This window comes from Cupressus sempervirens, chromosome 7 (assembly GCF_028749045.1).
Source record: "Cupressus sempervirens isolate cs-2001-9-10 chromosome 7, ASM2874904v1, whole genome shotgun sequence".
NCBI classification, from domain to species: domain Eukaryota; kingdom Viridiplantae; phylum Streptophyta; class Pinopsida; order Cupressales; family Cupressaceae; genus Cupressus; species Cupressus sempervirens.
The window spans coordinates 932,020,646-932,048,490 of NC_143124.1; the positions used below are offsets into that span (position 1 = coordinate 932,020,646).

At 39.3% G+C, this 27,845-nt stretch overlaps 1 protein-coding gene across 3 annotated transcripts in view; it reads left to right on the forward strand.

The window, feature by feature from the left end:
* The window catches only part of LOC149550625 (D-alanine-D-alanine ligase family), a 332,888-nt gene that overhangs the window by 270,968 nt on the left and 34,075 nt on the right, over nt 1–27,845 (forward strand). For 2 of the 3 annotated variants that reach the window (XM_089793611.1, XM_089793612.1), the window contains 2 exons: nt 14,109–14,187; nt 26,863–27,118. In XM_089793611.1, the coding sequence (XP_089649737.1) occupies nt 14,109–14,187; nt 26,863–27,118 (335 nt within the window). The remainder of the gene's footprint in view (nt 1–14,108; nt 14,188–26,862; nt 27,119–27,845) is intronic. The other variant, XR_016354220.1, reaches the window with a different exon arrangement.

Genomic DNA, 27,845 nt, shown 5'->3' on the forward strand with positions numbered 1-27,845 from the left:
TAGTTAGACTTTGGATAATCACCCCTCTTGAAGTCGAAAATGTCTAAATGAGATGCGAAGACCTTCTTGAGGACCACTTAACATTCCTTTTCATTCTAAACTGCCTTTTTGAAAAACCAACTTCATGGATTGAAAAATTGCCAAGGAGAACTCAATTTTGAGTTTTTCGCCGAGGACAATTATGAGGGCCACAATGAATCTGAACCATATTTAGGAGTCATAATCGTAAATAAAAACATGATTCATTGCAGGATACCTTGTTACTTGCATGCTTTCGATACATGTACATCATTTAGTGATCTTCGCAAGAAATCATCCTCATAGGTAGGAAACCTGCCGAGGAGAAGACAATTTCTAAATTTCCGCTAGCATCAGTTTTTCAAACAGTGATAAGTCGTAAACGGATGTAACTTGTAGTTGATCTTTGAATGAGTAACATGAATCTCCATCGGACTAGGCACTAACCTACCTGTAAGATAACTCGACAAAAGGAAAAACCACCCGGCTAGGAATGAGGAGAGGGAGAAAAGGGAAGTCCGCTAGAGATTCACCTAACCTAAAGGGACTTAGACCTAGACTCAAACCAGACTAAAACTACTCTCCCATCATTAAAATACAAGAACTCACTTTTGCCAATCGGTTAGAGAATGAAAAGTGGGGCAACAAACCCCTTGAGGATCTTTCACCAATATGCTCGAATAGAACACCTGTATGATGTCCTTCCAATACCAAATTCATTGGGTATTTCACCAGCTCAAATGGAGGCACACAAAAGAACTTCATTCTCCAGTGGCAAATGTTGAAACCCTTGGCTCCACAAAACTCATCAAATGCAAATGACAATAATTGTATGATAAGAAAAGAACCTCTCATGCCCCTTTATTCTTTCCTTGTGGGAACTCACTTTCTTTTCTCCCCAATATGGGATAAAAGATATAGTTCCACTTTTTTCATTTATATTAAGTGGCTTAAGTTATAACTTAATAATATAAGCTCAAAAATTAATATTTATTTTCACCAAATAAATATTAATATCTCCATTATTACTCATCATCTTCACATGTTGTCTGAACTAGGGGCTGACATGACCAAGCTGCATACGACCATACCTCATTTCAAAAAATAGCAAGGTCCATCTCAATGATTCAATGCTTACTAAAAATAGTAAGTAGAGCAAATGATGTTCGAATTAAGCCAAAGGAAGACAAAACTGAAGCTCATTGAATTGTGGAGAAGATAAGACCCTCCCAAGCCAAGCCATTGCCTCAAAAGACCCTCTACCCTCAATAATTAGCCTACAAGGATCACAATAATAAGCTAATCTCTGAAACTCTAATGCTGCCAAAAAATGGGGACATTACAAGATGTTTTGGGGCCCACTCTCACCCCAGACCCCATCATTTTATTATGGACTACTCCTCGGCTAGAGGGTTTAGTTGTTTCTTGTTCCGATCTTTCATTTTGTGGTTGGTTCTTCTTGCTTTATCTTTTCTCAGGCATCGTTTGGTTTTCCCATTGTTGGTTACAGCCTTGTTGTATGTTTTACAGTCCCTTAGACCCTCTTTGTGGTCTCTTGTTGGATATTGACTAATTTATCTTATCTTATACAAAGGATGGATTGTAGCAATTTGTAGGGTACTTGTTGATGTTTTATAGCTTCAGTCAAATAAACCTATATATATAAATTATATGAGATATAATTTATATTTAGGTGTTCTTTATAGTGAGATATAAGGTCATTATTAGATGAGAAAAATATATAATATGTATATATGAGATTAAATTTGTAATTATTAGTAATTATTTGATAAATGAATAGACAAGTCCTTTGAAGGGACATGTCTATTCATGGTCTATTCTCTATATATATAAATCTAAGAGGAAGTTGCATTTGGAACACACATACAAAACATTATGCATTGCTATTACATCTGCAGTGATCCTCGAGAAAACCAACTTGATATCACAACAAGCTACAAATGCATTAACAAGATAAGGTAGTACAATCAGAAGGGGGTACACCATTGGATAGCAAATTAGAGGATCTTATTGTGTGGATGCGAACAACAACACTTCCAACCTTTAGAAAACTAGATGGAAAGATTGAGGTTGACCTTAATACAAATGACATCACTGAAGTCATCCTAGCTAATAATTACAATACCTACAATTTTAGTGGAAAGAAAAAGTTGGTGCCTTCTACCAGAAGTTTCCTTGGTAGGAAGAACTTTCTTCGAGGGATAGCTTACCTAACTGTTGGAGGTTTGTGCTTCTTTTGGCGATGGTCTTCTTTCTGGTGCATATTGTAAAGTCAAGGCCACTGTGTGATCCTGCAGATCTATCATGGAACAGGAACCTGTCGTCAGTAGATATTGTGTAGCCGACGAGTTGATGTCGTCGGTAATTGTTATGTAGCCGATGGACCCCTTTGGGAAGGTTCTTCGAAAAGTATATATACACCCGTTGGGATCATTGTAAGAATCATTATAAGCATAATATAATGTCTTTGGCATATGCGAATAATAAAGGAGTACTGTTCTTGTTCGTTGTTTGTATGCATTAATCTGTTTACCCCATACGGTAAACATTTGGTGTCGTTGCCTGATGGACCTGGAATGAAAGCAGAGGAATGAAGACTAATGCTGAATCAGCTGAACAAAAATAAGAATAAGCTAAAGGAAAATGATGAAATACACACAACACAAGGGAATTTAATTTTGGCACAACAAGCCGAACACAGACAGAGGTTTCAGCAAATTGCAGACAGACACCAAAACACTGAGGAATTGTTGGAGGAGACTCAACAGCAGGTAGAATTGGTGGAAGAAGCAAGGGAGGAATTTTTGAACCTGTATTCGCCAAGGAAAGAGAATCCAAACGGAAGGGAATTAACTCGCACGGCTTGGAGTGCCAAGGGAGCACGAGCGTGGAGTGAACTCTTCATCCGTGATATACTTCCAAAACGGACAATTTCACTTAGCAAAGACCCTTCTTCACCAAAAAACACAGTTGTTGGAAACAACGTCAGTGTCAAAGTGCAAAGCGTTGGTGCCGAAGTGCATAACGTTGGTGCCAGAATACAAAATGTTGGTGCCGGAGTGCATAGCGTTGGTGTTGGAATACAAAGCATCGGTGTTGGAGTGCAGAACATTGGTGTTGTAGCGCCGAACAACACCCATCCACAAAACCAAGTAATAATGGCAGGACCAAAGGAGAAGTTGCCAAAGTTTGATGGTGATGGAACGGCCGATCCAATCAGACACTGTAAGAGATGTGAAACAATTTGGTGGGCGAATTGCACAACAGATACAAATGAATGGGTCCAACAATTTTCGACAACTTTAAGGGGTAGCAATTGATTGGTTCGCCAATATGGATCCCCAAAAATTAACCAATTGGGACAACATTAAAAAGAAGTTCATCACCGAATTTCAACTACTGTGCGATGACAATGAGATCGTAGCAAAGATATACAACACGAAGCGAGGCAAAAATGAAACAGTTCGAGTATATGCCAGAAAATTGAAAGACTTAATAAACAAGATGGAAAGTAATCCGGCGGATGGGCTACAAAAGAGATGGTTCGTTGAAGGACTACGTCCAAAGTTACAGAAGAAAATGAAGATTGTGTTGCCATCATCATACAGTGAAGCATACAATTGGGCAATGAACTTAGAAAGTGAGCAGCAAACAAAAAAGAAGAAAAGTAGCTCATCCAATTCAAATGACGAGGCATCTTCAGAAGAAGAGAGCAACAATGACGAAAAGGGCAGCAAGAAGGTTTGAGCTCTCCAGAAGGATATGATCTGAATGATGAAAGAATTTAAGAACATGCAGAAAAGAGACAAAGGGAAATGACTTATGGTGCACGGAATGTAAGACAGAAGCTTACATGAAGGGATCCTGTCCAAAGAACTAGCTTTGCGAGATCTGCCAAATCATGGGACATTTCACAAAAGAATGCCCCTTCAATATGAAAATGAAGGGACCTCAACAAGTGCTCCTGACCCAAGAGGCTTCCGCGTCAGGAGGGAGCGGAAACACCAGTAATGAGGGTGTCACGTCGGGAGGATACAAAAATAATAGACGAGGGCAAAATAGCAACAACAATGCCAACAATAATAATGAGAGCCATAGCTGAATTCAGTACGATGCGAACGGTCACCCGATGGTACAATGCCATGTCTGCGATTTGTGGGGCCACTTTGCTCGAGACTGTACAACGGCAAATGAACCAAAGTTGTACAATCAATTATTAGACAACAGGTCATACCAAATTCGGGAAGTAGGCAACAACGGAGCGATAAAGTTGTGGACATAAGACTGACAAGAAATACCAGAGGCAGTCAACGACTCAAAGCTCTAGATGTACCATGCCAAAATGACCTCCTCGTCATCGGAGAAGGACGAAACTCGGAGAGAGAATTGATTGGAAAATGGATCAATGCATACAAACAACAAATAAGAACAGCAGTACTCCTTTATTATTCACATATGCCAAAGACATTACATTATGCTTATAATGATTCTTACAATGATCCCGAAGGATGTATATATACTTTCCGAAGAACCTTCCCGACTGGGTCCATCGGCTACATAACAAGAACCTTCCCGAAGGGGTCCGTCCGCTACATAACAATTACCGACGACATCAACTCGTCAGCTACACAATATCTACCGACAACATCATCCCCCCCAAAAGAAAAAAGTCACGCAGATGGTGCAGTCTTGGAGATCATGAAGATGCCAAGTGCCCGAAATCAGGAGTGAATCTGATCACCATCGAGACGGATGAAGAGAAGACTCTGGCAATCACACGAAGCAAGCAAAACTGTATCCCGACCCAACGGAGGAAAAGAAGAGATTAGAAGAAGCATGGGTGGAAATTGATGTCAGCCGACTGGATGGTTCCGGCAGTGTTTCTGTAGCCGACGGAATGATTGTCGTCAGTGTTTTGTATTTTGTAGCCGACGGGTAATAGTTTGTAGCGGATATAATATTTGTGGCCGACGGACTCCTTCGGGAAGGTTCGGCAGATAGTATTTATATCCCGTCTGGGATCATTGTAAATCATTATTCATCTACTATTGCGAATCTTATCAAGCATAATGTATGTCTGGCATATGCGAATATAATTCTGCTATTCTGTTCCATTGTCTGTATGCATTGATTTCTTTACCAGTACGGTAAACATTTGGCGCCATTGCTGGCATGTTGTGATGGTTAAGTTGTTGTGATGTTATCCTTGCCATCAAGGTTCAAATCTCATGGGGATGAGGTCCCTCATTTGTGGCCTCACTGGTTCATAGCTCCAGGTCAAAGCGTTTACCTTTTTAACCAATAAAAAAAAAAAAAAAAGCCGACAACAGATTCAAGTTGTTCGGAATGAGTAGCAGATGATGCCAAAGAGAAGGGGAAGCATTAGTGGCTGCCAGAAAGAGTGTAGAATCGGCAAAAAATGTCAGAAATAGTTTGTTTCATGCATTTTTGTGTGGGGTTCGCAGTGTTAATTTGGCGCTACCCCAAGACCCCGTGGGGGCGTTGCGCCCTGGACCCCCAGTCATGGTGGATATCAGTCATGGGAGTCTGACCAGTGGAGAAGAGTTGAGGTTTCTACAGGTTGAAGTTGCTGCAAGCATGGACCTTCTATGTACCAGAGGCACTCGGAGTAGGTGTTGGCCCGGAGGCTGTCTTGGTGGATGCGTAGAGAGCTCGGGAGGAGCTAATCATCCAATGGGAGGTAGTGCAGCGACACTTGGCTAAGGGTACCGAGGAATTGAAACAGAGAAAGTAGCACGGGTGGCTATCAAGGTCAGCTTCATTAAGGAGGCACAGTATTGTGATAGTAGAGGCTACAGGCACGAGACGAAGTGAAGTGATGTGACAGAAGCAGATTTTTCTTGTTGTAGTCACTCTGATGATGTATTTTGTTTGTTAATTTGTTTAAGATATTTTGTAATTGTCGTCCGAAGATGACTTTTCTTTTTGGGGGGATGGTGTCAGCCGACTGGATGGTTCCGGCGGTGTTTCTGTAGCCGACGGAATGATTGTCGTCGATGTTTTGTATTTTGTAGCCGACAGGTAATAGTTTGTAGCGGATATAATGTTTGTGGCCGACGGACTCCTTCGGGAAGGTTCGGCAGATAGTATTTATATCCCGTTTGGGATCATTGTAAATCATTATTCATCTACTATTGTGAATCTTATCAAGCATAATGTATGTCTGGCATATGCGAATATAATTTTGCTATTCTATTCCATTGTCTATATGCGTTGATTTCTTTACCAATACGGTAAACAATTGAAAAGGTGACGCAAGCGAAGAAAGCACACTTAAAGGACACTACTGGTACCTCAGTAAGGAACTGTGCGATACAGAACATTGTACGACAAATATTACAAACTGAAGTACCAGTCAATAAATCATATGCTGCTCACAATGCCTCAACTCCGAACAACACTCACAAGCATCACTCCAGCTGTTGAATTACCAGAAGAACACGAAGGGAGAAGGAAAGTGGAGCAGGTACAGCGGATGAAAGGGAGAAGGAAAGTAGAGCAAGTGTAGCGGACCCAATGCTGCTAGCCCTCACATCCGGACGGCCTCTGGCGATCGTCGAGGTGGGAATTCTGGGAACTGTCCTAACAAACACAATTTTGGACGGAGGGTCAGGCGTGAATGTGTTACCGGAAGACACCTAGAAGAGATTAGACAGCCGACGTTGTGGCCACCTACGTTCCAATTATTAATGGTGGACCAGCACAGGATCAAACCGTTGGGAGTCCTAATGGCACAACCAGTGATGATTGGAACACAACCATTCCTATTCGACTTCGTCGTCACCTTGTTGAAACGGAGAGGATACGACACCATTCTGGGCTGTGGATGGCTCGTGCAAGAAAAGATCAAGCATGACTGGAAGAAGAATACATTATCGTTGGAAAACAAAGGGTGGAAATTCATTATTGATTTACACACACAAATGGCCGATGAAGAAACTGTATCTTCTGATTTCGAAGAAGAGGATGAAGGAAAGTAGCAATTGGAACCCAATGAGGAAGGAGTCCAACGATTGGAAGGTGGATCGACGGACGATGATTTGGATTCGGTGAACGGCCTTTTCCACTAGCAGATGGAGGATTACGAGCTCTTTCCGAGCTGTAATATGTTAAGGGTCGACAAAGGTGAGGAAGAAGAGGGAAATAAATGTCTGAAGGAATACAGAGAAGCGGAAGAAGGAAAGGCAGTTACGGCTGAAGTTGAAGGGAAAAACATACAGTATGAACCCAAAAAAAGGAAGGATTCCACCGTACGAAACACAGTAAATAGACCACGTAGAAAGAAAATAATATGTCGAACCACTGATATAGTAGAAGGGTGCTGGCAACAAGGAAAACACATCATACGATTTGCACAGGAAATGAAGAGGAAGGGTTTAATAAAAACCTTAGCAGTACAGAGTGAAGGCTCTAAAATCAAGAATACAGTTATTGACGGCAAGCAGTGGCAGCCGACGGAATTCATGGTACTAAGTTTCAAGAACAAGCTTGGAGATATGGAAAGCCTGAGGGAGAGATCGTGTAACTTAAATAAACTTGATGAGCGATGATTGCAGGCACAATGGGTCACGGAGGTGACACAGAAGAGGCGCAAAGTGTGGCATGATAAACACCTAAAACTGAACAAGTTCCAACAGGGACAGTGGGTGTTGAAGTATGATGGATGGAACGAAATTTTTTTATTTTTTATTTTTTTAGACAATCAATTCTCCCTTCAACGGGTTGTGGACATTAGACGGACAAGAAATACCAAAGGCAGTCAACGGCCCAAAGCTCAAGATGTACCATGCCAGAACGACCTCGTCATCGGAAAAGGACGAAACTCGGAGGGAGAATTGATTGTCTAAAAAAAGAAAAAAAAATTTGGAAAAAAAAAAGAAAACAATTTTTTGGAAAAGTCTGCACCTGAGAGACCCCGTACGGAAATTTCAGTAGCCGTATGGTCTCTGTATAAGACCCCCATACCCGTACAGATTTTGAAGGATTAAACTCTATGTTGGGCACCGTACGGTGAGTATAGTGCACCTGATATGCACCGTACGGAAGTCTTGCAAATCACCGTACAACCTTGGTAAAGACTCGTACCTATATGGACTTTAACAAAGGAACTTGCAACCTTTAAAGACACCGTACGACCAATTTTAAGGAGGGATTCAGCATACGGAAATCAAGGCAAGTAGGAAACTTAAAAAACCGTATGGCTTGATTCAGGAGAGCTAGGGAAATAATTGAGGCATTACATACGATGTCCATACGCTCAAGAAGAACAGGAGTGGATTGTCCAAAGTTGCAAAAGATCATCATATGGCTATAGCCTCATTGAGTAGCAAAGATTGTATCCTTTCACCATACAGACTTTCAAAAGAAGCAACTGTACGAAATTCTAATTAATGTCATCATACAGCAATTTTATGAGATGCCTGTAAGGTGTTTAGGGGCCGAATTTATTGCTTCCTTCCAACGTATGGCTTCTTCTAGTAGCCTTAGGTCCGTGTGGACATTTCAATCAAGGATCAGCGAAAAATACACCTCTTGATATCCACTGTACAAAAGTGTGACTTCTCCTAGCATAGACAATACGACGATATCACCTGGCAGAGTAAGCAGAGATTGCCATACAGCAATTGCAATTTTTTTATTGGGCACCATACGTTCGAAGCAGTCAGAAGAGAAAGGAGCAAAAAAAAAAAGACGACAAATAAAAAATGTTCAAAATGAGTAACATATGATACCGAAGGGAAGGGAAAGACATAAAAAGTAGTAAAACGTAAGCGGTTGGCTGAAAGAGTATGGAATCGGAAGAAAATCACAAAAATGGTATGTTCCATGGAGTTTTGTGTGGCTTTGAGAGTGCAGTTATCAGTCATGGGAAGTGTGACCAGTTGATGAGACTTGGAGCTACTACTGGTGTAGAGTGGTTGTATACCAGAGGTGGAGAGAACAACAGAGCAAGCCTTTCGGGAGGGGTGATACACTTTGAGGCACTTGGAGTAGGTGTTGGACGTGAAGGTGTCGTGGTGGATGCATAGAGAGCTCGAGAGGAGCTGATCATTCAGTTGAAGGTAGTATAGCAGCACTTGGCTCAGGGTAACTAGGAGATGGAAGCAGAGAAAGCAGCATGGGTGGCTATCAAGGTCAGCTTGATTAACGACACAATATTGTGTTAGCAGAGGCTACAGATGCAACGTATTTTGGAGACTAGTTTGGTGCAGGCACGGGACGAATGTGAAAGTGGTGTGACAGAAACAGATCTATTTGTTGTAGTAGTCAGTTAATGTACTCTGTTTTGTTAATGTCTCAGATATTTTGTAATTGTCGTCTAGAGACGACTTTTTTCTTTTGGGGAGGGATGATGCCCTCGCTAGATATTGTGTAGCCGACGGGTTGATGTTGTCGGTAATTGTTATGTAGTCAACAGACCCCTTCGGGAAGGTTCTTGTTATGTAGCCAGTGGACCCCTTCGGGAAGGTTCTTCGAAAAGTATATATAAACCCTTCGTGATCATTGAAAGAATCATCATAAGCATAATGTAATGTCTTTGGCATATGCAAATAATAAAGGAGTATTGTTGTTCTTGTTCGTTATCTATATGCATTAATCCGTTTACCCCATACGGTAAACAAAACCCCCTAGAGGGATGATCAGGCTAACCAGACTCTTTCAAATTGTCGTTATCTATCATTTTTTCTCATATTTGTGAACGTCCAAAATGACTGTAGATAATGAAGCTTGTTGAAGCAGTTCTATTTATGAAAAAGATTAACTTATTTGTATACTTTAAATTTATTATTCATTTCACACAACCTTGGAAGGTGTCTGTCTTGAATAAATAAATATATGGGTCAGAAAAGTCCACTAAGAAAAGAAGACAGTAGTCTCTTTGGATTATTGACAACACAACAGTGTATAATCGGGACTATACGACAATTATAGTGTGAACATGATGAAATCCAAGCACCCAACTGCAATGTGAAGAGAGTCGACAGGTTAATTGCAGAGTGGAGCATTTTTGGTCGACCGAACGGGAAGAGGAGTAAAACACAGTGAATATAATAAATGGAAGGGCAGTTGTTTTGGGGTATGGAACGTTTCTCCACTCGCGATGGTTATTTATATACCAAGAAACATTGACTCTTCACAAGTTTAACCTCCTCGCCATGAGCATTGAAACAAAGAAAGGTTCACAGGGGATCATTTTGAAGATCTGTCATGTTTTTGCATGCAAATGTGATTGTCAAGTGCCACCTTTATGTCAAACTTAGAGAATAATGGTGCAAGAGAATGTGTACTGATATAACAAAACCCGCAGTCTAATATATTCATCTCTTCTACTATTAAGTTATTTGACACTTTTGGAAGCTTTTAAGAACATTGGTTTGATGACGTTGTAGCTAGACATGCATGCAAAGTAATGGGGTCATTTGAGAATGGGAGAGAAACTTGAAGACCATTTAAAGTCACACAGCAAGCTAATGTGAAATTCTATAATCCTTGCTACCATTCCCCGCATTCTTTGTAATATAAAGCTTTCAAACAAGTAATTTAGAATAACACACTCGTACACAAATAAAATGGAAATATATAAAATGAGAAGCGTTGACCTATCATACCACGTCAACAAATAAAGACATAAACGAGCCCTAAAATTATAATTGCATAAGGAAGATGATGACAAGGTTCACATCATATTAATATGTTTAAATCATTCCTTACTCATTTCATTATATGATATGGATAAATATGATTTTTTAAAAAGATAATTATTATAAGATCTATTTATACCATAGTGAGATAATTATTATGAAATTGACTGGAAACAGGAGATTCCAACATCGGTACAATAAATATTTGGTAGAATGGGAAAGGCTAGCGTATGAAGATATCTCATAGATTAGAGAGTGGGAATTGAAGAAGTTGGATTAAGATAATGGTACAAGTTCTTGGAAATAAATTCGCAAGAGTCAAGTTGTTTTCAACTAGAGTAGAATGATGAAAGGACTTTTGAAGGCTACAACTTTTATTCAAGGAGTTTGTTTGAGTTGAAATTTAATGTGGATGTGTTTGGAAGAATTTAATTTGGTGTCATCCAAACCTATTTATTTGGAGCCTTTCTCGACTCTTTTCCAAGGTCAATTTCAATCATCTAGAGCCTCAAATTGATGTCTTAATTATTTTTCTAGTTTTTTTAAAATTGGTATTTCAGTTAGTTTCAAATTTTTATTTGCAAATCAATTAAAAATTTAACAATTAGTCCTAAGTTATTAAGCTAAAAATTGTTAACTTTCATGGACCTACGAATAAGCATTTGGATTTACAAAAGATGGCAAGTCAAAATACTCCTAGAAACTGTCCAAAAGAGTAAGTTCATATTAGGAAAAATTTTAATGTCCCCTCCTCACTATCACTCAGATTTAATGGAGTTTGGCTTATAATTGGACCCTCGTAGGCTAAGGTGTTAAGGAGAGGGTCATCTGGGCAGTTCTTATTGTTGTCACAATATTCTTCCTGCAGCCATGGACTTCCTGTAGCCTATGATATTTGCACTTTATATTAATTATACTTTTAATATTATTTTAAAGTGCAATTATTTATTATTGTAAGAAAGGGTGAATCTTCTAGAAAGCGAAATTAAATATTATTTTTATTTCTTCTAGAAGGAGGTCAACCTCTTGGAGGAAAAGAATAAATATGGAGGGAAGCCTCATTGTTGGATATTGAACGTGTTGCCATCTACTCTGCCTAACAACTTGTGGAGCCAAAGGTTTCTGCAGTTTGCTACATTGGTCATTGGGAATAAACATTCTTATTGATTTGCATAATTGAGGTGGTGAAAAATCTTCTGAAGGCTTGCAACTATTGGAGAAGACAAATCAGTCTTTTCATTGGGCCGAATTTGTGGCCTAGGGCCAGATTTGAGAAGTTAAGTTTGAAGTAATAAGTCTAATATCAATCCCCATACATATTGTAGTAGGGTTGGGATATTTGGATAAGGATTTTGGAAGAGTTTGGAAGACTCTCCTGTAGCTGAAGGTGAACAGCGTTGTCGCTACAGTATTGTTGCTACAGCTAAATCCAGATATTTTGGGCAGTTTCCAGGTTCTATTCTTTTATATTTTGCATTGTATTGAGGTTAGATCTGAATATTTTAGGGCATCTATAAGGATTTAGAAATCAGTTGTGGAGGTCTGTAATCTAATTTTTATCAAAATCTTATATCAGAAAATTGTCAAAAATGATTAGAATATTATTGAAAATCATAGCAGGCATTGCCCTAATGTCGTATTGTTGTAGATGCATATTCTCTTATTTGTAACCAATGCTATATGTTTCAAAAATACAAAAAAATTACATCTTCATTGTTAGAAACTTAGATGTTTTGGAGTTCTTTGCAAGCATATTTATTAAAGTTTGGCATTTAGAAAGAAATGACAATTTAAATCTGCAATATATCCATTGTGTGCAAAGTGTTTGATGAAATTCTGAGGTTAAGGAGTTAGAAAATTAATTTAGAATTGAAAGGGATACGATAAAAATTGGTAGGAATGGAAGATAATTAAGGAAGTTTATGAGATCTTTGTTGTGGCTTACAATAATGAGAACGAATTCTATGGTGTAAGTGTAGGTTGCATCAGTTGTGTCACATGTAATTCATTTATTATATTATTGTGCATGTTAATTCATTAATCTCTGATTTCAGCCACTAACATTTGTTTTTCCTTGCTTAGTTTCTTTTGGTTTGAAGTATTAAAACATATAGCCCTGCTTATGAGGAAAGATCCTTTCGGAGATTGCATTCTTTACCAAAATGAAAAGATAAAACAAAACTTTGTTTTAATTATCCTTTGTAAAACCTCACAACAACATTGTACAGTGGTGATAGCTTTATATGTTGTTCACAGCTTAGTATTGCGGGTAGTTTTAGATTACCATTGCATGTTGTTTTCTATTGTCTTGTAAGTAACAAATTAAAATATTAATAGATATACATTGATCCTTTAAATGTTGAATGTGCCGATGAAGTAATGCCCCTTTTGCCTACCAACGATAGAGTTTTTGTTGCAGTGGCATTGTGTGAGTTATACCCTTTTTTAGTGACCTCTTGGATATATTAATGCTAGTTTTCTGCAAAAGGATAGATTTACAACTGTTTTCATCACATAGGTTAGTGTTTATGCTTATAACAAGATATTGTTTGTCTGATGCCTTTAGAGTTAAAGAAAGATAATATACACACTTGAGAAGTTTGTAACAAGTGTATTGTTAATTTGTTCCTACTTATTATTGTGTAAAGAAAAAAATTGATTTGTAAAATTGGTTTCTAGAATATGACAAGGTAGTAGGTACTTTTGGTAGGAAAGAATTAGATATTGGGGTTCATATGCCAAGAAAGAATAATCTCAGATCAAAATAGGATTGCAGAATTGTATAATGCAAACCATCAAAGACCATTGACAATATAGAATATTTTGATGGACATGACCATTTGATAAATTAGACTATGTTATTTCTTCCTGATCATTATCTCGTACAAATTTGAGCCATTAACATGTAACTAGAACCAGAATTATATATGATTGTGGTTTGATCCCTCTTCTTCAGTGATCATTGTATTTATGCAAATTTATTCTCAACTAACATCAGTCCCTTGGACCCTTTTGGTGGCCTCTTGTTGGAAATTAATAAATTTATCTTGTCTTATCTTATCTCATAGTTTTGTACTCCCATTATGGTGCCATTTGAAATTATGTTTGAAAACATCCTCGTGATAGTTTTAGCTTATAAAATTTCTGAATATGCACTTATTCAACAAACTGGTAAATGCACATTTAATCATTTATCAATATTTAATTGAACACATTAGTTAAGTCGCCAGAATATTTTCAAGCTATGTTAAAGTATTACTCATTTGATTTAGTAAAATAATTCATAATATACTTTCCATGTTAGACATTTCTTTAGAATCAATTTGCTTAAAATGTTTTTCTTTGTAGATTAGCATTGTGTTTTCAAAAGCTTTAACTTCCATTTCATATGTCATCTGAACTCAGTTGTATGAACGACTTGGAGATGTATGTACATGCCTTACATGAAAAGCTCCCTCGCCTACTTCCCAATACTTTATCTAAGGTTTTCTCTCACCCTATTGTTTGAACTTTATGCTATCTTGCAAGAAAATAGAAAAATACTAACTTGCAGGCAAACACGAATAAACTTAGAAATCTTGTCTGTATTGTTATCATTCAATTATTAAAATTTTAGTATGTTTTGAAATTGGTAAAATTGGAAACAAAATAGTTCCACATCTAAGTTATTTAGTCTCTCCTATTCTCGATTACATTAGAGGATATTAAGTGGATGTTGGATCATTAATCTTCTAATAGAAGGTGATGCTTTACATATTCAACACAAGTGGATACACCTTTTTTGAAAAAAGGAGGCATTTAATTATTTTTAATTTTACACTGAAGTTGGGAATTTTCCTTCACATTTATAATTTAGTTTTGATTGGAAAGAATAGCAATGAGAAAATGATAATTTTTTCATTTCTATTTTCAGCATATCTTATCAATAGAGTGAGATTTGTTTGTCTTTTTCAGGGTTCAAATATTTGAGACTGATAAATTGGTTCTTTAAATGTAGAACTGTAAGAACTCTTAATTCTAAAAAATGCATACCATGCTCTTGTGCAATGAGATTTGTTTGTGTCTTAATTCTTAATTTTCTCAACGTGGTTGCTTTTATTTTGCTCACCATGCTCTCTTAATATTTTGTTCCATCTGTATACCAAGCTCGTTGGTTGGAATATTCAATTTGAAAGTGTACAACTCAGTCTTAGATTGCTCCTTATGAACTTGGCAATATCTGTGGATCAAATTTGCAGTGTGAACTAACTAGATCACCTTATTTTATGATCCGCACTTATTTGCATTACAATTCCACATTCGTTCCTTGAACTGAAGATTAATGAATTTCCAACAAAATAATTGTCACTGGAAGGAGACTTCACAAATTTGATTTCCTGGCAGACTGGGTGAGGAGTTACTCCCACCAAAACTGCAATCTGTTCCTCCAGCTCGCAAGCCTTAAGTGAAGGAATGATGAATTCACAACTCTTCCATGCCCTCAAGCTACCCTTTGATCTCCTTTCATACTTACAGCCAAGGTCACCTAGAGACAGGGAAACTTGGAGACAGGTACTACCGTTCCGTTACTAGTACGATTAGGGTGCTTGGAGACAGCAATTGCTTTTGTATAATTTAATAATTTTCAGGAAATATTATAACATAGAGCTTTGAAAACAAGAAATTTAAAGTTTTAAGCTTGAATATTAAAACCATCAAATCAAAATATCAAATTTGAAATCAAATCATTGATACTAATAGTAATGTCATTTAATATTGTGTCATAAGTCAAATAGTTCAAAATTTGCACTGCATATCTGATTTCTGAATATAGCATATGATCGTATCAGATTATCATTACACATTAAAATTCATAAACATATAGTTTGATGCTGAATTGCTGATATGCAAACAAAAAACTGTTAAGTGTAAACAAAAATCAGAAATCTAATCTAGAATATTTTGATCATCCATCTTAAGGTCTTCAACTATGATACTGTCCAAATAATTACAACTCTCCAACTCAAGCTCCTCTGATGGTAGTACAATTGGGGGTAATTAATTAAGGCCATCTATGGCAAACAATTCTTCCACCATGGTTGTAGCTTCTCCATTAGGTGCAATTTGGTTTATGCACGCGATTCACAACTTCAGTCAACTAGGGGTTCAGACGATTCACCTAGAGACATGCTGGAGACACCATAAAACATCACAAGAGACTATGGTATGGCGGGAGATGTCGAGATGAAGTCTCGGCTCATTTTTGAGGTCACCAGGTATGTGTAAAGTCTCAAAGATGTGTCTTGGGGGCTGCAAACGCATCTCCCAGTTACATTTCTTAACAACAGTTTTCCCTCCATAAATTTGAATTTCAATGGTTCTGTAAGGAGGAAAAATAATAAATGTGACCCCAATTAATTATTATTTATTTCATTGGGCCCTTATTATTGATTTAATTTAATTACTTGGTTGCTCGAGGGGACATTACAGTCATCCCTTCTTAGAGATTGGTTGCATTCGAACAATCATGTGTCGAATGCTCGCATTAATACCTAGATCCCAAATCAATCTAGGGCCTCAGTAAGTTGTCATGCTATACTCCATTTAGCTTCCACTGCTCCACTCTAATGTAAATGACACCAAGCCTAGAATTGTGAAGCATTCATCATGATTCCACTAAAATAATGCACCATACATGCCAAATATCCATCTAAATCCGGAGGAACTCCATTAAGTGCAATCTCTATGATGAGTCCTGCTAGCTCACACTCCACAATGCTAAAGAACAATGTTTTCTTGTTTTAAAAGTTTTATATTGTTTTTTGTATTTTGGAAATAAATGTTTTTTTTGTAATTTTCAGATTGTAAGATAACAATGCACATCAAATTGAAAAAAATATCTCAAATTACACACCAACTTTATTTTCTATTGTTTACCGTATAAGGTAAAAGGATACTTATTGCATTCAGTAGATTAAGATGTAACATAGAACACGGACTTTATTCCTATATGCAATATGCACTCCAAGTACAATGTTGTAATGTCCCTGCTCCAATCTAATCCCAAAATGCTGATAAAGGCTCAAGAAAACACTTTGCATACAAGGGTCATATGATTGATATAGTATTTCAATTTGCTTTAATGACTCTTTTCTTCAATTTGCATCAATGAGAACTTTTGCAAGAAGACTGTCATCGGTAGAAATTGTGTATCAGCCGACGGGTCCCTTCGGGAAGGAAATTGTGTATCGGCCGACAGGTCCCTTCGGGAAGGAAATTGTGCATCAGCCGACGGGTCCCTTCGGAAAGGAAATTGTGTATCAACCGACGGATACCTTCGGGAAAGTTCTTGTTATGTAGTCGACAGGTCCCTTCGGAAAGGTTTTTGTTATGTAGCGACATGTTGTATATGGCCGACGGACTCCTTCAGGAAAGTTCTTCGGAAAGTATTTATAAACCCTTCAAGAAGCATTGTATTCATCTTATCATGGAAACATAATGTACTGTTTGGCATATGCGAATAATAATAAGAGGAGTTATGCTGTTCGTATGCGTGTTCATTGTCTGTGTGCGTTTCTTAATTAACCTATGCAGTAAACATTTGGCACTGTTGCTCGATGGACCTAGTACGGTGACAGGGAAATGAAGATTAAATGCCGAATCAGTTGAACAAGAATAAGAATAAATTGAAAGAAAAGGATGAATTGCGCGCAGCACAGGAAAATTTAATTTTGGCACAACAGGCTGAACCCAGACAGAGATTTCAGCAAGTTACCAACGGACACAAAAGTACTAAAAAATTGTTGTAAGAGACTCGGCAGCGGCTCGATTTGGTGGAACAAGCGAGGGAGGAGTTTCTGAACCTGCATACGCCACGGGAAGAGAATCCTGACGGAAGGAGATCGACTCGCACGGCTCGAACTGCCAAAGGAGCACGAGCGTGGAGTGACCTCTTCGTCCGAGATATACTTCCGAAACGAACAGCTTCGGTTGACGAACCCTCTTCACCAAACAGCGCGAAAGCCAAAAACAGCGCAGGTGTTGAAAATAGTGCGGAAGTCAAAAAAAGCGCGGGTGTTGGCAACAGCGCAGGTGTGTAGAACAGCGCGGCTTTGCAGAACAGTGCGGGTGTGCTGAACAATGCGGGTGTTCAAAACAGCGTGGGAGCTCAAAACAGCACGGGAGTGCAAAACAGCGCAGGTACACAACAAAACCCCCACCATACAGTGATAATGGCAGGTCCGAAGGAAAATTGCCTAAATTTGATGGTGATGAAGCAGCTGATCCCATTCGACATTGTAAAACATGTGAAACGATCTGGAGGGCAAATGGCATAATAGATACAAATGAATGGATCCGACAATTTTCCGCTACCCTACGGGGTGTTGCGATTGATTGGTTTACTGATGTTGATCCACAAAAATTAAACAGTTGGGATAACATTAAGGAGTTCATCGCAGAATTTTAACTTTTGCGTGATGATAATGAAATCGTAGCGGAGATATTCAATACCAAGCAAAAGAAGAATGAAACAGTACGGGTCTTCGCCAGGAGGTTGAAGGACTTAATCAGTAAAATGGAGAATAAGCCGGCAGATGGGCTCCAGAAAAGATGGTTCATTGAAGGCCTTCACCCGAAACTGCGGAAAAAGATGAAGATCGTGCCACCATCAACATACAATGAAGCGTACAATCGGGCAATGAACCTCGAAAGTGACCAGAAGACAAAGAAGAAGAAGAAAAATAGCTCGTCCGATTCAGATGACGATGCATCTTCAGGAGAAGATAGCAGCGATGACGAGGGAAGCAACAAGAAGGTCCATGCCCTCCAGAAGGACATGATTCGGATGATGAAGGAATTCAAAAACATGAACAAGTAGACTAAGGGCAATGACTTATGGTACACGGAGTGGAAGAAAGAAGGCCAGACGAAGGGATCCTACCCAAAAGATCAATTTTGTGAGATTTGCCAAATTCTAGGACACTCGGTAAAGGAATGTCCTTTCAACCTGAAATCAAGAACACCACAGCAAGTGTTCCTCACGCAGGAGGCATCCCCATCAGGAGGGAACGCGAACACAAATACGGAAGGTGCCACATCAGGTGGGTACAGAAATAACCGGTGCGATCAAAACAACAACAGTAATAACAACAATGGCGGCAACAACAACAATGGCGGAAGGAGTCGAATTCAATACGATGCGAACGGTCGGCCAATTGTTCAATGCCATGCATGCAATCTGTGGGGTCACTTTGCCCGAGAGTGCACAACGACGAACACACCGAAGTTGCTATGCCAATGGTGTGGACTTGGCGATCATGACGATGCTAAGTGCCCGAAGTCCGGAGTCAACTTGATTCCTGTCGGGATGGATGAGGAAGAAATCTGGCAATCACTCGGAAGCAAGCGAAGCTATACCCGGACCCAGCGGAAGAAAAGAAGAGACTGGAGGAAGCACGGGCAAAGATCCGAAAAGCAACACAGGCAAAAACGACACACCTGAAGGACCCGCCAAGTACCTCCGTTCGGAACTATGCAGAACAGAATATTGTACGACAAATATTGCAAGCTGAGATACCCATTAGGATAAATGATCTGTTGCTCACTATGCCTCAACTCCATACGGCCCTCACAAATATAGTCCCGAGTGCTAAGCAACCCGTAGAGCAAGACAAGGAGAAACAGGGGGGTACAAGTGCAGAAGACCCGATGTTGTTAGCTCTTTCATCTGGACGCTATCCGGCGGTTGTTGAAATGGGCATTCTTGGGACTGTGCTAATGGACACGATTGTCGACGGAGGATCCGGTGTCAATGTGCTACCAGAGGATACTTGGAAAAAGTTGGGACAGCCGACATTATGGCCACCTACCTTCCAGTTGTTAACAGCCGATCAACACGGAATCAAGCCATTGGGAATACTCACAGCGCAACCAGCGACAATTGGAACACAACCATTCCTATTGGACTTCATTGTGATTCCTCTCAGGCGGAAGGGGAACGATGCTATTCTGGGCCGGGGGTGGCTGATACAAGCAAAAGCAAAGCACGATTGGAAGAAAAATACTTTATCACTCGAAAGCAAAGGCCGGAAGTATGTCATTGATCTACACACTCAAATGGTCGGGGAAGAAGCTCTTTTGTCAGATTTCGAAGAAGAAGAGGATGAAAGGAGGCAGAATATGGAACCAGATCAGGAGGGAGTCCAACAGTTGGAAGGAGGATTGACAGACGACGATCTGGATTCAGTGAACGGTCTTTACCACTAGCAGATAGAGGACTATGAACTCTTTCCAAGCTGTAATATGTTAAGAGTCGACAAAGGTAAGAAAGAAGGAAATGAATGTCTGAAGGAACACAGAGAAGCCGAAGAAGGAAATGAATGTCCGAAGGAACTTGGAGAAGCCGAAGGAGGAAATGAATGTTCGAAGCACAGAGAAGCCGAAGAAGAAAACACGGGTATGACTGAAGCTGAAGGGAAGAACATACAGTATGAACCCGAAAGGAGGAAAGATTCCACTATACGACCGCGCAGAAAGAAAGTATTACGTCGAACCGCAGATATAGCAGAAAGGTGCCAGCAGCAAGGAAGACACATCATACGGTTCGCACAGGAAACAAAGCAGAAGGGTTTAATAAAAGTTGCAGCAATACGAAGTGGACGTGTTATTGACGGCCAGAAGGGGCAACTGATGGAGTCCATGCTATGGAGCTTCGGGAACAAACTGGGCGATATGGAGATGACACAGAATAGGCGTAGCAGGTTTCAACCAGGACAGTTGGCGTTGAGGTATGATGGACGGAATGAGATCGACCCAGGCAAGTTCAGAGTTAAGTGGGTCGGACCATATCAAATTCGGGAAGTGGGTGATAATGGAGTAGTAAAACAATGGATGCTAGACGGAAAGGAAGTTGCCGACACAGTGAATAGGTCGAAGTTGAACGTCTGCCATGAAAGAAGTAACACACCTCCATGGACGAACAACTGAGAGAAGAAGACTGTAAGTACTGTACATATGTAAATATTGTACTTAGTTCAAAAAAATTTAAGTTTTAAATTTTTTTTTTTAAAAAGAATGAAAAAAGTACCGTATGGATTTTGTCTGCTCACCGTACGGTTTTCACTTGGTTTTTGAGTTGTACGGTTTTTAAGTTGGGAGCTAGTGTACGGTTTATTAAACTCTGAAGCACCGTACGGATTTAACTTGCTCATTGTACGAAGTTTGGAGGAAGAGTACGGTTTTGCAGATTGTAAAGTCTGAGAGGTACGGCTTTCTGGCAAGTGTACGATTTTTCCCTTCCTTGGAAAGTACGGATTTTATGTAGTTCGGAATTCATCATTTTGCATCCATACGGTGTACGGATTCTGAAAGGAGCTAAAGTGAAGACAATGTATAGATTTTTGAGCTTTGAACAGTACGGGTTTTAATGTATGATGTACGGATTTTATAACAATGATGCACTGTACGGATTTCCATCATTCCTGTCATATGGATTCAGGGAGGGAAACTGTTGTACGGATTTGTGGTCTTCTGGTGGTACAGCTTTGTTATTTGATTTTCCTTCTAACTTCTTTAGAGTACGGATTTTCTAATGAAGATGCAATGTACGGGTTTTAAAAGGCTACCGTACAGTGTTTAGCAGGCAGGCTATGTACGGATTTTATGCAGTCACCGTACGGCTTTTGAGTCCCTATCACTGTACGGACTTTTTAGATGTAGTGTGACCGTACGGGTTTATCAGATGCAGTCAGATAGGCACCGTATGGATTTGGAATTTCTTTGCAAGGCTGCGCACGAATTTGGGAGCCAGTCATTGTACGGATTCTGGGAGCCAGTCATTGTACCGATTTTGGAGGTTGAGTTACCGTACGACTTTGTTAAAAAGCTTGCCGTACGGATTTTCTCATATATATGTTATTTGCTGTACGGAATTCGAGTCTTAGTGCGGCTTTTTTTAAAACAGCCATCGTACAAATTTTCCAACATGGTCACCGTACAGATTTTTTGAAGCAACCAATGTACGGATTTTCAGTATAATATGGTGTACGGGTTTTGCATAAATGATAAATATGGCGTACGAATTTGTTGTACGGCTTCTACCTGTTATTGCATTTAGATTTTGAATGGCATTCTAGGTTATTGCATAAGGAATTGGTGGAACATGGCAGAGGGTGGCAGGAGGTTTTCTGGAAAAAAAAAAACGTCGACAAATCAAGCATGCTCAGAATGAGTATCAGATGATGTCATAGGGAAGGGGAAGGATTAGCGATTGCTAGAAAGAGTGTAGAATCGGCAGAAAATGACAGAAATGGTGTGTTCCCCAGGACCCTGCAGGGGCGTTGCCCCCTGGACCCCCAGTCGTTGCGGATATCAGTCGTGGGAGTCTGACCAGTTGAGAAGACTTGAAGCTGTTGCAAGCATAGAGTGTGTGTATTAGAGGCACTGAGAGTAGGTGTTGGCCGTGAGGCTGTCTTGGTGGATGCATAGAGAGCTCGGGAGGAGCTGATCATCCAGTTGGAGGCAGTGCAGCGACGCTTGGCTCAGGGTACTGAGGAGTTGGAAGCAGAGAAAGCAGCACAAGTGGCTATCAAGGTCAACTTTAGGAGTCAGTATTGTGTTAGCAAAGGCTATAGATGCAACGAGATGAATGTGAAAGTGATGTGGCAAATCAATATTGTTGTATTAGTTGTTTGAGTTTTGTTCTGTAGTCATCAGGAGACGACTTTTCTTTTTGGGGGGGATGATGTCGTCGGTAGAAATTGTGTATCAGTCGACGGGTCCCTTCGGGAAGGAAATTGTGTATCGGCTGACGGGTCCCTTCGAGAAGGAAATTGTGTATCAGCCAACGGGTCCCTTCGGAAAGGAAATTGTGTATCAGCCGACGGATACCTTCGGGAAAGTTCTTGTTATGTAGTCAACGGGTCCCTTCGGAAAGGTTTTTGTTATGTAGTGACATGTTGTATGTGGCCGACGGACTCCTTCGGGAAAGTTCTTCGGAAAGTATTTATAAACCCTTCGGGAAGCATTGTATTCATCTTATCATGGAAACATAATGTACTGTTTGGCATATGCGAATAATAATAAGAGTTCTGCTGTTCGTATGCGTGTTCATTGTCTGTGTGCGTTTCTAAATTAACCTATGCGATAAACAAAGACTCAAAATTGACTACACAATGACCTAACATGAATGTGCAACCTATTTTGACAATATTCAATGCATATATGTACAAAAAACTACTTGCAATATGCTGTTACAGCAAATAGTAATTATGACAAACACTTTGGATGCAACCTATGATGGCATTAATGCACTTATAGACAAGTGGCATTAATACAAACACTTGGTATACATAATTTAACATTATTTATGCCAAAAAGAGAACCTATAGCCAATTGACATTTTGTCAAACAATTGGCTTGCAAACTAATAAGCTGATCATGAATGATAAATACATATTCAATTACACTATATCAGACCAGCAACTTCTGTCTCCTTTATTGCACATAAAATGTCAACTATAATGCTAGTATGAAATGGCCAAGACTCTTGGCTTACTTCTGCAAGAATAATGCTTCAATCTGTTACAAACTTTCACTTACACCCTTACCTTCTAATATGCATCTAAATGATAAGAAAAAATGTATGAAATATCCAAAGGAACTTAATTGTAGATGGCTGTAATAATTTTCACCAATGCTGTCTTTTCGCTTTGCTATTTCGGATCTGCTTTTTCACTTTGCTTTTTCGGATCTGCTTTTTCGGATTGCTTTTTCAGACTGCTTTTTTGGATTGCTTTTTTGGACTGCTTTTTGTACTAAATATTTTTTCTCAATGTAGCACAAATAGAAGACTGAAGTATCTTCCTCCCAGCTACAATAATTCAAGTGATATTTCACACCCTCAAAATTGCTATCAATAGGAAGTTTTCGTTTCCTATGACAAAGAAGTAATTTGCAGAAACCCTAGGCTCCACAAATTGAAACAACAACATCAAATCTGCCTCTGCTGAGAATGAAGCCCAGGACGCCTATTTATTCTTTTTCTCCACTTTCTCCAGAAACTTCTAGAACATTATTTTATTTATTAAGTGACTTTATAAAATATTCTATAATTCAAGTCACTTTATTAAATTAATTAAATATAAAGTTACCTTTTAATATTTGTTTATTTGATAAATTTATAAATAATTAACTTAATACCACTTATTTATTTAATTAAAATAATTAATTAGTCATCCCCATAAAATATTCATTATTTTGGACAACTTAATTAATTTAATTAATTAAATCAAATTACCTCCAAAAAGAAGGGACATGACAGTCCGCCCCCCTGAAATTGCTTGTCCCCAAGCAATCTCAGCAACAAGTACCATTCTCCTCCACCTGGATCCCAAGTGAAAACTTGTGTAATGTCCCAATCCTCACCATACTCATGTGAAGAAATCATCAGCATCAACAATACAAAAATCAGCAACTGAGAAACTACACTCAACACCCAAACAACTGATATCACCGACAAAATCATCTGAAGACCAACTGTAGATGCCGATAGAAGAAACCACTCTGCGGAACTCAAGCCAACTGAAACATCAACTCTGTCAAAACTCAAGTCCTTGTCTAACTAACACTCACACCCAATTGCACTGTGGATATGACAACAACCATAGGTACCTGAGTCACTGCCACCAAATCCAATCTCTGATAAACTGTCCTGGGTGTGTCGATACTGCAGGCTATGTAACTTGCAATTGCCAATTCCATCAGCAAAAGATGGTGCCAATCCATCCCATAATTGATGGTAAGAAACTGGAGCCAATCTACACCTGCGTGAAATCAAATCTTCTATCTCTAGGTCAAAAGAAAAATGATGAGCGTACCCCACCGTATAATGCAGGTAGGAACCCCCAAACTCCACTACTGGCTCACCATCACTTAACTGGGAATCAACAGATGGCTCCAATCTCTGACTCCGAGTGGCTGTAGGCTGGATAGGACCCTGTGCAATCCACTCAACAAACCAAACCTCAAAATCCCTGTGAGGTAGCATAGTAGAAAGGATCACTATAATCTCCCCAACCAATCTGCGAATAGCACTAGTACCTCAGATGAGAACACCTTCTGACATTTTATGCGAGTCCAAATGAACACCTGCACTATCCAGCAAATACTCCATGAACAGTTCAGTGCAGTAAGAATTATACGAGGAAGCATCAACATACTCCCCCGCACACCACAATTGATCCCTTTGTAAAGGTGGCACGGCCAACTATACCACACTGTCATATGTGTGAGAAGAATCAATCTGGAGACTCGACTCCATTGGTATCCCAAACTCATCAAGACCAAGTACTCCCAAATACTGAACATGTGTGTCAGCCCCAACATGTTCCTCAATAATAACTGCAAAGCGTACTCACCACCAACCACCTCAATAGACAAATGAACTGGGTCTGGGGCTGGTGTAGACCGCAAATGCTCCAACTCCACGGTCACCTCCTCTAACTGGAGTTGCGACTCCTATAGATCTCGTTGTGTGACCTCCAAAGCCTCAGTAGTCATTGTGAGCTCCTGGGTAAGCTCACTCACCTCCTCCTCATGATCCAAGAGTGCCTCATAGGCTGTACCCCCCCACTCAACTAGGTGATCACGATCGGCTACCAACTGTAAGTAATCTTGTCTCAAAATTCTGACAGCTTCACGCAAGGCATGAACCTCTGCCAAAGAAAGGTAACCACCGGTGGACTCATTTGTCATAGAAGCACCCCAACCAATAACGGCCAACAACTGACAAGCGGTATCAAAATGCTCAAGAGCAGTATTGATATCTCTCTCGCCAACTCTCAACTAGCCGGTCACATGGTGACTTTGCACTACGGGCCTCCTATTAACCGTCTTGAATACACTATCCACACTATGAGAGAAAGCTGAATCAAACGAACTCCCCTCAAGATCACCAACGCTCAGTGTACTTACATCTGAGTACACCTCCACACTCTGAACGCAAGCATCGGACTCATCCTCATCTAACTCTGAAGAAGCTGCTGCTGAAACTATCTGATCATCACAATCTCCAGCTCCCTTGTCCTCTACAACTAACTGAGAGTCCAGATCCTAACAAATATCATCAGGGGTCACTGACAAAGTAACTCCCTCAACTAACAAGGTAGCCCTGGCTGAAACAAACTCCTGCCACTCAAACTCTACCCCATCGTCATTCATCTTTAGCTGGTTCCTCAAACTGTGTAAACCATGCCGAGTATCTCTAGCTTCATCCTTGAAGTTCTCCTGAAGTATTGTGTGCCCAACATCTTCCTCCAAGCTGGTCTGATTTTTGTCCTCCCTAGATTCGGCTATATGCTGGTCACTAACTGTTGCAAACTCCTTGTAGAGGTTTCTAGATACCTCACTTGTAGAGACCTCTTGTTCCTCTTTCTCTTTGTTCTGTGATGTAGTCCTCTTAAACATGGGAACCATCAATTCGTTCATCCTTTTCTGACTTTCATCCAAGCTACTCTTTGTTTCTCGTAAAAAGATCCTATATGGCTAGGAGAAGCTGTATACATTAGGCAAAACTATTTGAATCTTAATCTATAAAGGATTCTTGCAGAGGTGAAAGTCTGTGTGATGTTTCTATATTTTTGGCAGCATGATAACTTATCCACATTGCTAAATGTAATTTAAATATACTGTGCCTTTTTTGGGCACCATATTAAATGTATTAAACATGCTTTAGAGTTTTCTGCATGTCATTTAATTTGGCCCTTTTAGATCATTGACAGAACTCCATTTTAAGAATGGGAGAAATCATTTGTAAACCACTATTACATTCTTGGATTCTGTTATACTAAGATATAAAAATTTCTGTACAATTTGTAAGTTCCTCGCATTTCATATTTGAAATTGAATTCTTATTACCGAGATAAGAACCAATATTGTATAAAATGATTACATTTGAAACTGTAAACAAGATGGTTATAGATGATTCACGTTGCTTTCCGGAAACAGAAAATTTTACTTTAGAACAATGCGTTTAGTGATTCCTAAGTTTTCTGTCATTTTCTTGAAGTTTTCTGAAAATAAAATTTCTAGTAAAAGGAAATTTGTATGATATAATTCTAGTTAATCATGTAAATAGAGTCAAGACTATTGTCTGAAGACTGACTGGGTCAATTCCTTCCAGCCACATGGGATGATTGAGATGCCAGATCCTCCAGCAGAAAGGTTCATCTTTGAGCCTTTTATTGAAACTGATGAGATTGTTGTCACACATAAAGTTGGGGTTTCTACAGAATCTGGCCTTATATGGAAGGGTGTTAGTAGATGGGTTGAAGTGACAGTGGGGGTCATGGGAAGCAAAGAAAAAATGCATTCTTTTAATCCTAGCATCACTGTTAAGGAAGGAGGTGATATCCTCTCACTAGAAGAGAAGTTCCAAGGTAATCCACTTTTTGTTGATCCTGGTGTTTGATGACCCTTATTTTTAATATTTTCGGCTTATAAATTTGTCCTGAAATACTGTTGTACATTGCTCTTTTATGGCTACTACTAAATATGCATCTTAACAGAGATAAAGGAAATCAAAGTATCTTAGTAGCCACTTAATGATCCACATGGTTGCAACATGAACTTCCTATGCATTTGCCTTTTCCGTGGGAGCTAATGCTTAATGATCTTTTAGAAGATTAAATTTAGAGTCATTTTATCTCATCATCCTTTTAATTTTTACTGCAAAAGTCATATAATGCAACATAAACAAGAAAAGCACAGAAATAAATTAATAATTAGAATTGTTTATCATATTTTGAAAAAACTGCAAGTTAACTCTTCCACTTGGAGTAGAAATAATCCTGCGGAAACCATGCATTATCTGATTTTACAAAGGAAGGAAGCTACCTCCATTGTTGCAACACTCTCATGATCATCCAGGCACCATCTAGTGGAGCTTTATTTAAGGAAATTCAACCACCAAAGGTGGTAAATTCAGGCTGGAGCTGAGATCAGAATGTTTTGGCAATTTGGCTGGTGCTTGGTGCAAAATACACAGCTTTAAAGCATGGCTCCAATTCTTCTTGCATGTATTATAAGCTCAAAGACAGAATTTCTGTTGCATTAACAATTCTTTCTGGTGTTGCACAAAAAGATGGTAAGCCCAAAAAAAGCTGC